Consider the following 13,708-nt stretch of genomic DNA (forward strand, 5'->3'; position numbering starts at 1 on the left):
ATGCTCACTGCTCCTGTCACTGCTCCATCAATTCATTTTAAGCAGAATTAGCTGAAAAGCAGGACTAACAATCTTTGCATTCTGCATTCTTCAATCTGGAGTCTTGTGCACAGGATGCACTGAGAGAGACATTTTTTTTTCATAATTTTCTCAATGAAGTATATTGAGCATTGAGCTGAACAGGCATATGAGCCTGACTAGCCAAGACCGCAATGTATACATGTCATCAATAATGAAGAGTTACACTGCAGCTTGTAAATATCTTATTGTGACATTAAGAACTAACTCACACATGTTACAAGTTAGAACTCCTGTGTCTGTCTGCTGCTTGTAGATATTTATATTCACATACTGAGTAAATTAACATTAGATGATGTGTTAATTTTCTCAATTGCCAGAAACTAACAAATAGTTAGCATCCTTGCTATTTAAGGAGATCCTAACAGGAAAAGACATGACATATTTTCTTTGACTCTCACAGTTGGCACACAAATGCGACCTAACTATTTACTATATACACTTTTTTTTTTGGTCAGTACATTGCATTTGTGTGTAAACATCACATATTGAAAATCCATGCATTTGGATTATTAGCTACATAGACATCATATCAACATCATTATCATATTTTCAGTCAGTTCAGTGAAACTATGCATCGTTACACTGATAAAAGTCATTTTCTGGCATCCAAGTGAGTAAATGCAGTGTCATGGCAACACGTTTCTCACAGTAAAACTCCCAACAATAATCATGTCATGTAGCAAACAGTCATGTTTGCTCCAAACAGGCTCTTTGTTCAATCAGTGTGCAGTCAACCAATCCAGGGCGAGCTTTGTACCCTCCTACTCTCTGATGACATGCCCATTTCCTCCTCTTCTGTACAGTAGCATATTCAACTACTCAGATTACATGCTGGAGTACGACAGAGGGCCCCTAACAAATGTGGCTCAAAGTACCATGTGTTCTACACTGCACCCCAAGTTAGTTGACACCTGGCACACTATGTCTAAATCAAATCTACCCTATACTGTAGACAGAACCTTAAAATTGATAACTGGGACTCAATATGTAATCACTGCACCTGGTCAAAGGTGATTACTGATGTGTATCAATAGGAATAAAAAGAGGAATGTGTCTGAAAAAATGATTCCAACTTTATGGGCAACAGTGCATATTTAATTCTATGTGACTCAGTGCTGAATCAAAGAATGCCTGCTTATTAATTAACTGCTTTACTCCCATAACCTTAAAATAAGCAGAGAAGTGTCAAACAAGCAAGAGCATGGGAAAACTACATGCCCCCACTTGTCAGATTCTCAAGCATAAAGCTGTCGTCCACCTCCACCATGTATTTTTGTACTGACTGCCGGCTATTAAATTTACAACAAGTTTGCATTCCTTAAAATCTCAAAACATAAATCGAAACTTAAAGCAAGGAACATCCTACTCAGCCAATTAAAAGCTTAACGACATTCCAAGATTTCATTACAGTGCCAAATACTGCAAAAATTTTAATGTTCTGAAAATTTGCAGTGATTTTTCAAAATATCACTAGTGAACTAAGAGTTATTCGGTTATATAAGACACTCATGATAGAAATCTTAAAGGTGTTAGTACCTTAAGATGTGGGGTTTTATATGAAACTGTTAATTCATCTAATGTCTTTGCACTAACCACACACACACACACACACACACACACACACACACATCTGAGAGTTTCAGTAGATCTCAAAAGTCACTTTAGATAGGTATTCTCCAAATCTTAGTGCAAGCAAATGCTATTTCAAATGCTTCAAGACTCAGAGGCCATCCTAACTATATTTGGCATGTTAGCATGCCTTAACCTCTGCTTTGTAAGCAAACCAGACTGAATATAAGGGGTCCAAGAGGAGCCTCAGAGTGTGTGGTGGAAGACCGGTGAAGCTACAGTTTGTGGTGAGATGATCCACTATTGAGCATTATGCCATTTACATTTAATCTTCATTTTAAACATTTGTCAACAAATTCTTCTTCTTCTGCTTCTTCTTCTTCTTACTATTATTATTATCATTTAGTGCACACTGTGCTGTCCCTGAGATAAAATTACACTTGTGTTTCATCTTTTGTTTCTTTGTTTCTTACTTCTTAATTTAAATAATATGTGTGTGCTTAAATTAAATCTTAACAATTAATCTTTGGTCATTTCCTGTACTTACTGAAACATATTGTTTTCAACAGGATTCTGGAACATAACTGAACTTTTCACAAAGGGAGAGGGTAAGGTATGTACACTATGTAGAGGGTAAGGTTTTACCACTGATTACTTTTTTAAATGTATGTTTGAGTATAGATTAATAGGTTTATCTGTGACCTCAGGTTCATACAGTTGTTATAAAACTTAAACACTGGTTAGTATTAACAGGTGTGAAAAGCTCAGGGCCACCTGTACTAATTCAGACATTATTTGCATTTAAGGAAAACACAATACACTTAGCTACAGCACAGTCACATTAAGAGAGAACATCAGTCTAAGAATGCTATTGTTTGACTTGCTACACAGACATAAGCCGCCACCATGAGTACGGACGCAGAGATGGCCATTTATGGCAAAGCTGCCATTTACCTCCGTAAGCCAGAGAAGGAGAGAATTGAGGCTCAAAACAAACCATTTGATGCCAAGGCTGCCTGCTATGTGGCCGATGCCAAAGAGCTGTACTTGAAGGCAACAATCATCAAGAAAGATAGTGGCAAAGTCACCGTCAAAGTCCTTGACACTCAGGAGGTTTGTATCTTAAAGTAAGACTCAACTGGGAGGTAAATGTGATCAGCTCTCATTGTGACCAATGTCCTGTTGCAGGAGAGGACAGTTAAAGAAGATGACGTCTCTCCAATGAATCCTCCCAAGTTTGACAAAATTGAGGACATGGCCATGATGACCCATCTCAATGAAGCCTCTGTCCTGTATAATCTCAAAGAGCGTTATGCAGCATGGATGATCTACGTAAGACAGTCTCTCTATTGAGCAAAGAGAAATACTGAAATTCAATGTATTTGTAGGAAACATGGAGTTAACTGTTCTATCTCTATGATCACTTTCAGACCTACTCTGGGTTGTTCTGTGCCACCGTGAACCCCTACAAGTGGCTCCCGGTGTACGATGCTGAAGTTGTGAGTGCCTATAGAGGCAAGAAGCGTATGGAGGCTCCACCCCACATCTTCTCTGTCTCTGACAACGCTTATCAGTTCATGCTTACTGGTATGTCCTCAACTTGACAATGTAGAATTTGTTATTATATAAGGTTTCTGCTGCAGAAATGTATGAATAAATCCTGTGTTTTTTATTTTAACAGATAGGGAGAACCAGTCTGTCTTGATCACGTAAGTTTCACATTTGTAAACATTTTCTAACATAATCAAACATCTTGATCAAATTCTTATAAGTCTGTGTTTATACCCAGTGGAGAATCTGGTGCTGGAAAGACTGTGAACACCAAGCGTGTCATCCAGTACTTTGCAACTATCTCAGTTGGCGGAGACAAGAAGAAGGACGCAGCACCAGGCAAGATGCAGGTATGTCATGATGACAAGATCTTTGAAGGTAAAGAATATACTTCAAGAAGAAAAGTCCTTGTCTGATGTCATTTCTAAAACTGGATTATAGGGGTCACTGGAGGATCAGATCATTGCAGCTAATCCCCTGCTGGAGGCCTATGGTAATGCCAAAACTGTGAGGAATGACAACTCTTCTCGTTTTGTAAGTATAGAGTTCTACAAGAGAAAATTCTTGTTATGTATTTCTCATGTGGAGAGACTTAAACAATTCCTCTGTTCCAAACAGGGTAAATTCATCAGAATCCATTTCGGCACAACTGGCAAACTGGCTAGTGCTGATATTGAGACATGTAAGTAACAATCTTCACAGCAAATACAAATGACTGGAATTGAGAATTGGCCATGTTGTGACTTACGAACAACATTTGTAGATCTGCTGGAGAAGTCAAGAGTGTCATTCCAGCTTCCTGATGAGAGAGGCTACCACATCTTCTACCAGATGATGACAAACCACAAACCTGAGCTGATTGGTATGCAGATTCAGTTGTTGCACAATGTTAAATGTACTTATAAATTCTTGTTAAAAAAAAAACAGACTACTGATTTTTTTCACTTTCTTTTGATCTCCAGAAATGGCACTCATCACAACCAACCCCTACGACTTCCCCATGTGCAGCCAGGGTCAGATCACTGTGGCCAGCATTGATGACAAAGTTGAGCTGGAAGCCACTGATGTGAGTGTTCTTCATATTTGAAATATTTCAAATATACTGCATGATATGTGAAAAGTGATATAATAAATGTAAATATTTTGTGGAAAACTCTTTTGAACACAGAATGCTATTGATATCCTGGGCTTCAGTGGTGAGGAGAAGCTCAGCATCTACAAAATGACTGGTGCTGTGCTCCACCATGGTAACATGAAATTCAAGCAGAAGCAGCGTGAGGAGCAGGCTGAGCCTGATGGCACAGAGGGTGAGTATAAAGTGTCATATCAAAGGAGTCAAGTTATATTGATTCATATTGATTTCTGTTATATCTTGAACAGTCACCGTCACATACTGTATATATTTACACTATGTATTATTGTATGTATTAACTGTAAATGACTGAACTATTTTCAGATGCTGACAAGGTTGCTTACTTGTTGGGTCTGAACTCTGCTGACATGCTGAAGGCTCTGTGCTATCCCAGAGTGAAGGTCGGAAATGAGTATGTCACCAAGGGACAGACTGTTCCTCAGGTAAACAAGATATACTAGTGTAATTTTTTTTTGTTTCAATTAACATTTATATTTGTGTTGAAAGAAAATCGCTATTTTCACGTTTGCACTACTAATTACTAGTTAACTACTACTACTAACTACTAGTTATTCACAATAGAGACACAATTACGAAAAATCATCCTGGCTGGGTTTGTTACATCATGTTTAATGTAAAAAATTAGTAATGCATTTGATATGCTCTTTGTATTATCAAAGGGACACATGCAGAATGAAAATGACAACTTATAATAAGTTAATTTCAATTATTTTGCCTCATTCATCGCATCAAAAAAAAATTGAGTCCACCAAAAATACACAAGAGTGGATTGACTTTAAACCAACACCAGCACAAATAACTATATTTAATGTGAAAGCGGTCCCTGTAATGACAAATCCACAGAGAACTCTCACTATACAGATGACGCCAGAATTTGCATTTTCCCTCATGTTAACAAAGCGTCTGTCAGTTCTTCTCTCCTCAACTGATTTTACAGCTACAGCAGGAAACTTTTAACAGGAAAAAATCTGTCAACTCTGTGTATACAACCTGCCCATCAGCAAATGGAAGAGAGAGTTAGCAACTAGCTGGTGAAAATAATATCCCTCAAGAGCCAGCCATTCTCATCTAACATTGCTTGAGATCAAAATAAAGAAAAAAACAGAAACAGAACTGCAACTGATGTATAGTATTTGTGTTAACAGGCATTTTTTTTTCTAACATATTGACATGACAACTGTATAAGGTGATAATATGTCTATGATTTGTTTAAAGATTGTTCTGGTACCTGTAAGTGGCCAAAAATGTCAATGAATGCAGCTTTACTCAAATCAGTCTATTCTTTGTTTTATTTCAGGTGCTGAACTCAGTGACTGCCCTGGCCAAGTCTATCTATGAGAGGATGTTCTTGTGGATGGTCATCCGTATCAACCAGATGTTGGACACTAAGCAGCAAAGGAATTTCTTCATTGGTGTCCTGGATATTGCCGGCTTTGAAATCTTTGATGTAAGCCTCATTCCCCACAATTCAGCATCTAATACCTTTGATGGCCTGTGAGAGATTAGGCTGATTATATGTCTCCACACAGTTCAACAGCATGGAGCAGCTGTGCATCAACTTCACCAATGAGAAACTGCAACAGTTCTTCAACCACCACATGTTCGTCCTGGAGCAAGAGGAGTACAAGAAGGAGGGTATTATCTGGGAGTTCATTGACTTTGGCATGGACTTGGCTGCCTGCATTGAGCTGATTGAAAAGGTACACATTCACTTTGTGATTCTGATGTATGTTATTGTTCTTAGTGTGCAAGAACACTGTCACTTCATGACAAACTGATTTCCTTTGTCCATCAAGCCCATGGGAATCTTCTCCATCCTTGAAGAGGAGTGCATGTTCCCCAAGGCCACTGACACTTCCTTCAAGAATAAGCTGTATGACCAGCATCTTGGCAAAAACAGAGCATTTGAGAAGCCCAAGCCCGCCAAGGGCAAGGCTGAGGCCCACTTCTCCCTGGTGCATTATGCTGGTACTGTGGACTACAATATCTCTGGCTGGCTGGACAAGAACAAGGATCCACTGAACGAGTCTGTCGTGCAGTTGTACCAGAAGTCCTCTGTTAAACTGCTGGTCCATCTCTATCCTCCTGCTGCTCCTGAGGGTATGATACAGAATTAACAACAGTTAGCTACAACAGATTTTAAGAATGAGAGTTCTCCCCATAAATACTTTCTTCTAAAAAATGTCTAATTAATATTATCAACAGAGGCTGGTGGTGGCAAGAAGGGAGGCAAGAAGAAGGGTGGCTCTATGCAGACTGTGTCTTCACAGTTTAGGGTAAGCTTTGATATAGAAAACTGAGGAATAACATCACATCTTAGTTTACATACAAACCAATGTGAAAGATTTCATGATGAGATTTACAATTTTGTATCTACAGGAGAACTTGGGCAAGCTGATGACTAACTTGAGGAGCACTCATCCTCACTTTGTGCGTTGTCTGATTCCCAATGAGTCAAAGACTCCAGGTACATATATAACATAATTCCAAGTGAGTCAGTCAAGAGTGGTTTGGTTTTGTTGGTAAAGTTCAATTTTGTGCTGGTCCAAGTGGGTTGATGACTGTTCATTCACAAAATTAATTGTGAAATGTCTTGACCACAGGTCTGATGGAGAACTTCCTGGTCATCCACCAGCTCAGGTGTAATGGTGTACTGGAGGGTATCAGAATCTGCAGAAAAGGTTTTCCCAGCAGAATCCTCTACGGTGACTTCAAACAGAGGTATCAGTGAATATATTTTGAATGTTTTCTAATGTTTGACTGAAACTACAAAACAAATGCTGACACAGACCTTTAATTGTCTTATAAAAGGTACAAGGTACTGAATGCCAGTGTCATCCCTGAGGGTCAGTTCATTGACAACAAGAAGGCTTCAGAGAAGCTGCTTGGATCAATTGACGTTGATCATGACCAGTACAGATTTGGACACACAAAGGTAAGCACCATGCTTTCTCTGTTTTAGCTTAGGATAATTACCAAGAACATTTAGTTTTTTTCTGTCATGTTTGTTTTTTTTCTGTTAAGTGGTAATATATCTCAAAAATACTTACCTAAATTTGACCATGGAACAAGGGAGAAGTGATTAATAAATGTTAGAAATGCAGGGCAGTCATCATGTAGCCAGTTATACAACAACTTTTCCATAGAACGCTTGTACCATGTGGAGTACCTACAAGTCCATTTTCATTATCTGTTTGTTCAGGTGTTCTTCAAGGCCGGTCTGCTGGGTACCCTTGAGGAGATGAGAGATGAAAAGCTGGCCGCTCTGGTCACCATGACTCAGGCTCTCTGCCGTGCTTACCTCATGAGAAAGGAGTTTGTGAAGATGATGGAGAGGAGGCATGTAGAAAACAGATCATTCTGGACACACAGTCATGGCATGAAAAATCCCCAACCACAATTTCTATAACAACAATTTCTTGTCCATAGGGAAGCCATCTATACCATCCAGTACAACGTCCGCTCATTCATGAATGTGAAACACTGGCCATGGATGAAGGTGTACTACAAGATCAAGCCTCTGCTGAAGAGTGCTGAAACTGAGAAGGAGCTGGCTCAGATGAAGGAGAACTATGAGAAGATGACAAGCGACTTGGCTGCTGCCCTGGCCAAGAAGAAGGAACTGGAGGAGAAGATGGTATCTCTTCTGCAGGAGAAGAATGACCTGCAGCTCCAAGTGGCATCCGTAAGTATACATGAAAAGACAGTTGTACTTTTTCATGGTTTGTCAGTCAAATGTTGATGTACTAAGACCTATATTCATACAATGTACTAGGAAGCAGAGAATCTGTCAGATGCTGAGGAGAGATGTGAGGGACTCATCAAGAGCAAGATTCAGCTGGAGGCCAAACTCAAAGAGACAACTGAGAGACTGGAGGATGAGGAGGAAATCAATGCTGAGCTTACTGCTAAGAAGAGAAAACTGGAGGATGAATGCTCTGAGCTCAAGAAGGATATTGATGACCTGGAGCTTACCTTGGCCAAAGTGGAAAAGGAGAAACATGCCACAGAGAACAAGGTTTGTAAATATTCATATATAAAGTGGCTCAAGTGAAGTCAAAATTATTACCTGTAATAACAACATCTTTCTTGCAAATGTAGGTGAAGAACCTGACAGAGGAGATGGCCTCTCAGGATGAGAGCATTGCTAAGCTGACCAAGGAGAAGAAAGCCCTCCAGGAGGCTCATCAGCAGACTCTTGATGACCTGCAGGCTGAGGAGGACAAAGTCAACACTCTGACCAAGGCCAAGACCAAGCTTGAGCAGCAAGTCGATGATGTAAGTTTACAAAGTCACTTGGATTGGCAAAACAAGGTTTTCCTTAAATGTGATACTTACAAACTCATACCAATTTGCAGCTTGAGGGTTCTTTGGAGCAAGAGAAGAAGCTGCGTATGGACCTTGAGAGAGCCAAGAGGAAGCTTGAGGGTGATCTGAAACTGGCCCAGGAATCCATCATGGATCTTGAGAATGACAAGCAGCAGTCTGAGGAAAAACTGAAAAAGTAACACAATTTAGTTTTCATTTCTATTTTAAAACAATCCATATGTTTCTAGACTTGTTCAATAACATGGATGAACTCTTACTATGCACTTTATTATTCTCACAGGAAGGACTTTGAAATCAGTCAGCTCCTTAGCAAGATTGAGGATGAGCAGTCAATGGGTGCTCAGCTTCAGAAGAAGATCAAGGAGCTTCAGGTAACTGATATATTGTGTTATATATAATGTTAATACACACATTTCTTACTTTGTGTTTGAAAAGTTAAAAGTTACTGAGAGACCACACACCTACATTCAACAGGCCCGTATTGAAGAACTGGAGGAGGAGATTGAGGCTGAGCGTGCTGCTCGTGCCAAGGTTGAGAAGCAGAGGGCTGACCTCTCCAGGGAACTTGAGGAGATCAGTGAGAGGCTGGAGGAGGCCGGTGGTGCCACTGCTGCTCAGATTGAGATGAACAAGAAGCGTGAGGCTGAGTTCCAGAAGCTCCGTCGTGATCTTGAGGAGTCCACTCTGCAGCATGAAGCCACTGCTGCTGCTCTTCGCAAGAAGCAGGCTGACAGCGTTGCTGAGCTGGGAGAACAGATCGACAACCTCCAGCGTGTCAAGCAGAAGCTTGAAAAGGAAAAGAGTGAATACAAGATGGAGATTGATGACCTCTCCAGCAACATGGAGGCTGTTGCCAAAGCAAAGGTACACAGTGCATCAAATTGTATTTTTGATACCAATATAATAGATGCAATAATTGATATCATAAACAATATCTGATCACTGATCTGACCTATTTTTCTCTTATTAGGGAAATCTTGAAAAGATGTGCCGTACTCTTGAAGACCAACTTAGTGAACTGAAGACCAAGAATGATGAAAACATTCGTCAACTTAATGACATGGGTGCACAGAAGGCACGTCTCCTTACAGAAAATGGTATGTATAAGACAGCATTCAACTACAGTGATCTTCAGTGTATGACTGAGAAGCTGAACACAAACTAATGTTTGATGATATTTTTCACACAAGGTGAGTTCAGCCGTCAGATTGAAGAGAAAGAAGCTCTTGTCTCCCAGCTGACCAGAGGCAAACAGGCCTTCACACAACAGATTGAGGAGCTGAAGAGACAGATTGAAGAGGAGGTCAAGGTGAGAAAATTTGAAAAATGTGCACTGTTAAAAAATTATGTGATTGATTTAGATATTTTGCGCACTGAACATATATATAAATATTTTGGTAGGCCAAGAATGCTCTTGCTCATGGACTGCAATCAGCCCGCCATGACTGTGACCTGCTGAGGGAACAGTTTGAGGAGGAGCAGGAGGCCAAGGCTGAGCTGCAGCGTGGAATGTCCAAGGCCAACAGTGAGGTGGCTCAGTGGAGAACCAAGTATGAAACTGATGCTATCCAGCGCACTGAGGAGCTTGAGGAGGCCAAGTGAGTAACATTCAAACAACTAAATGGTTACTTCAGAAGTGTAGTATTATAGTGTCGCTCAACTGACAATGGTATCACTGGTATAAGTACTTGCATTCAAGCAAATTTATCCAAACATTAAGATGTTTTTCTTTGCATTTATTGAGTACCATTGAATATGTTGCACTGTGGCACCACTTTTGTGTTTTCAGATTTTTAAAAATATGCAATTACAGGAATTCATACAGATAAAAATGTGTTGCACATGGTTATAGGTATTTGTAATTTGAAGGTTTTCAATGAGAAACAAATTGCACCTTTTCCAAACAGGAAAAAGCTGGCACAGCGTCTTCAGGAGGCTGAGGAGCAGATTGAGGCTGTGAATTCCAAGTGTGCTTCTCTGGAGAAAACCAAACAGAGGCTCCAGAGTGAGGTGGAGGACCTCATGATTGATGTGGAGAGGGCTAATGGACTGGCTGCTAACCTGGACAAGAAGCAGAGGAACTTTGACAAGGTAACAATGTTTACTTTGTGTAGTCAAGTCATACAAACAATGAAAATATTTTTTTTATTATTTGTTTATTTTATTTGTTTGTTTATTTATGTCTCTACATACCTAACTGAACAATATTAACTGTGTCATACAGGTGCTGGCTGAGTGGAAACAGAAGTACGAGGAGGGTCAGGCAGAGCTTGAAGGAGCTCAGAAGGAGGCTCGTTCTCTCGGCACTGAGCTGTTCAAGATGAAGAACTCCTATGAGGAAGCTCTGGATCAGCTGGAGACCATGAAGCGTGAAAACAAGAACTTGCAACGTGAGTTCCTACCTGACTGAGTTGGCAACTAAGCTGTAGTTAGATTACACAACACATAAGTGTATGTGTTTGAAATAAGTATTCATATTTTACATTTTAAGGATTGTCAATATTAAACACATGAGTCTCTCTGCAGAGGAGATCTCAGATCTGACTGAACAGATTGGTGAGACTGGCAAGAGCATCCATGAACTGGAGAAGGCCAAAAAGCAGGTGGAGACTGAGAAGGCTGAGATCCAGACAGCTCTTGAAGAGGCTGAGGTAAGAATTCTTCACTGGAGAAGTTCTAAAAAGAAATTCAACATGAAGAATGAATGAAAAGTCTGAAGGATGAGATGAATCTTTCATTCTTGCACATCATTAGGGAACTCTGGAACATGAAGAGTCAAAGATCCTGCGTGTCCAGCTGGAGCTCAACCAGATTAAGGGTGAGGTGGACAGGAAGCTGGCAGAGAAAGATGAGGAGATGGAGCAGATCAAGAGGAACAGCCAGAGGGTGATTGACTCCATGCAGAGCACTCTGGATTCTGAGGTCAGGAGCAGGAACGATGCCCTGAGAATCAAGAAGAAGATGGAGGGTGACCTGAATGAGATGGAGATTCAGCTGAGCCATGCCAATCGCCAGGCTGCTGAGTCCCAGAAGCAGCTGAGGAATGTGCAGGCACAGCTGAAGGTATTGTTAGACATAGTGATGTTGTACAAACTACATTATAGTGAGTGTACCTCCATGGTGTTCATGTGAACATTTTCCTGATATTTTTTTTAGGATGCTCAACTGCACCTTGATGATGCTGTGAGAGCTCAGGATGACCTCAAGGAACAAGCTGCTATGGTGGAACGCAGGAACGGTCTCATGGTGGCTGAAATTGAGGAACTTAGAGCTGCTCTGGAACAGACAGAGAGAGGTCGCAAAATCGCTGAACAGGAGCTGGTGGATGCCAGTGAGCGTGTTGGACTTCTGCACTCTCAGGTGAACAGATACAATAATTTCTTCAATGATTCAAAATTTGAGGGAGTTTTGAAATAACGCCTAAATCTTAATGTCCAAAAAAATTAGGCATGTGATAAATTAAGTGACTAATTTTTACAAACCTTTTAGAACACAAGCCTTCTGAACACCAAGAAGAAGCTTGAGGCTGACCTGGTCCAGATCCAGAGTGAAGTTGATGACACTGTTCAGGAAGCAAGAAATGCAGAGGAGAAGGCAAAGAAGGCCATCACTGATGTAAGTTTAAATTTTATTTGTTCTTCATTTTACTGTGGTTGAAATGTGTGTTATTTCTCTCCATTATATTGCTAATAAACATTTAATGCTGTCTCCTCTAGGCTGCAATGATGGCTGAGGAGCTGAAGAAGGAACAGGACACTAGCGCTCACCTGGAGAGGATGAAGAAGAACCTGGAGGTCGCTGTTAAGGACCTGCAGCACCGCCTGGATGAGGCTGAGAACCTGGCCATGAAGGGTGGCAAGAAGCAGCTCCAGAAACTGGAGTCTAGGGTAAGACTGTCATGTTAGGAATTACAGGGTTGAAGCAAGACATTCATATGATATGAATACTTGATAACTTATTACTTTCTGAAGGTACGTGAGCTGGAGGCAGAGGTTGAGGCTGAGCAGAGACGTGGAGCAGATGCTGTTAAGGGTGTCCGCAAATATGAGAGGAGGGTGAAGGAGCTGACCTATCAGGTATAGTCACCTTGACTTTCAACATGTATAATGCAAATCAATCTAATACTATACTTCCCATTAAAATATGGAAATGTATATTTTCTATTACAGACTGAGGAGGACAAGAAGAACGTCACCAGGCTGCAGGATCTGGTTGACAAGTTGCAGCTCAAGGTGAAGGCCTACAAGAGGCAGGCTGAGGAAGCGGTAAGGGCAAAACCTTTATTTTAAATCATGAAAACTTGATACTGTGTCATATTTCATGCACAGTATATCTGCTGACCTTTTTGCACATGTAAACATTTTTATTGTGTTGTATTCCAGGAGGAGCAGGCCAACGTTCATCTGTCCAAGTGCAGGAAGATCCAGCATGAGCTGGAGGAGGCTGAGGAGCGTGCTGACATCGCAGAGTCCCAGGTCAACAAGCTGAGAGCCAAGAGCCGTGACTCCGGCAAGGTAAAAATATGTCATTTTGGTGAAAAAGTTGTTATAATCATTCTTCATTTTATACATGTCAATGTATTAGAGTAGATACATAACAGTGTTATATACTGTAGACAGAATAAATAATATAAATATTATGAATAGATTGTCACCTCAAGCTTGACTCACAAAAAACATGTTTTGCTTTTACAGGGAAAAGAGGCAGCTGAGTGAAGTTCACTGAGTGTTTTGCAATGTTAAATCATATAATATGATGTAATTTATGCTGACACAATAAATATTAAGCTTATGTTCTTAAATTTCTGTCTATTACTGTCATTTCTTTGCTTCCAATGAAAGTAGTTATATGAGATTTTAAAAATTTGTAATATTGAAATGAAAACTGTCAAAAAAAAAGCTACCACTGTAATCACATCATTTTTCCAATCATGAATTAATGCACATTATTTTTCCTAGACTGTGTTCACTGTCAGATTCATATATTACAATGTTTTCAATCATACAACCAACATGTGAGAACAGT

The 13,708-nt window shown here is 40.2% G+C and overlaps 1 protein-coding gene across 1 annotated transcript; it reads left to right on the forward strand.

The window, feature by feature from the left end:
• Window positions 1–1,835: 1,835 nt before the first annotated feature.
• On the forward strand, window positions 1,836–13,484 carry LOC108901852 (myosin heavy chain, fast skeletal muscle). Its single transcript, XM_018703505.2, has 41 exons — window positions 1,836–1,937; window positions 2,220–2,263; window positions 2,542–2,763; window positions 2,839–2,982; window positions 3,081–3,237; window positions 3,332–3,359; window positions 3,440–3,551; window positions 3,643–3,735; window positions 3,820–3,883; window positions 3,965–4,063; window positions 4,164–4,267; window positions 4,370–4,508; window positions 4,658–4,776; window positions 5,652–5,801; window positions 5,884–6,054; window positions 6,151–6,454; window positions 6,560–6,630; window positions 6,734–6,821; window positions 6,958–7,075; window positions 7,166–7,289; window positions 7,557–7,693; window positions 7,784–8,039; window positions 8,130–8,372; window positions 8,456–8,632; window positions 8,713–8,858; window positions 8,964–9,054; window positions 9,158–9,547; window positions 9,654–9,780; window positions 9,874–9,992; window positions 10,085–10,281; window positions 10,591–10,774; window positions 10,908–11,073; window positions 11,210–11,334; window positions 11,438–11,746; window positions 11,840–12,043; window positions 12,173–12,298; window positions 12,400–12,570; window positions 12,655–12,759; window positions 12,853–12,948; window positions 13,066–13,197; window positions 13,378–13,484. Exons 3-41 carry the CDS (start codon window positions 2,557–2,559, stop codon window positions 13,396–13,398), a joined length of 5,814 nt encoding a protein of 1,937 aa, XP_018559021.1. The 5' UTR covers window positions 1,836–1,937; window positions 2,220–2,263; window positions 2,542–2,556; the 3' UTR covers window positions 13,399–13,484.
• The last annotated feature ends 224 nt before the right edge of the window (window positions 13,485–13,708 follow it).

The sequence above is a fragment of the Lates calcarifer genome, linkage group LG10 (genome assembly GCF_001640805.2).
Source record: "Lates calcarifer isolate ASB-BC8 linkage group LG10, TLL_Latcal_v3, whole genome shotgun sequence".
In the NCBI taxonomy this organism is placed as follows: domain Eukaryota; kingdom Metazoa; phylum Chordata; class Actinopteri; family Centropomidae; genus Lates; species Lates calcarifer.

Coding starts and splice junctions, on each gene's coding strand:
- LOC108901852 (XM_018703505.2), top strand. CDS start 2,557: ATGAGTACGGACGCAGAGATGGCCATTTATGGCAAAGCTGCCATTTAC. Junction 7,694..7,783: donor GTGAAGATGATGGAGAGGAG/GCATGTAGAAAA, acceptor TCTTGTCCATAG/GGAAGCCATCTATACCATCC. Junction 11,335..11,437: donor CAGCTCTTGAAGAGGCTGAG/GTAAGAATTCTT, acceptor GCACATCATTAG/GGAACTCTGGAACATGAAGA.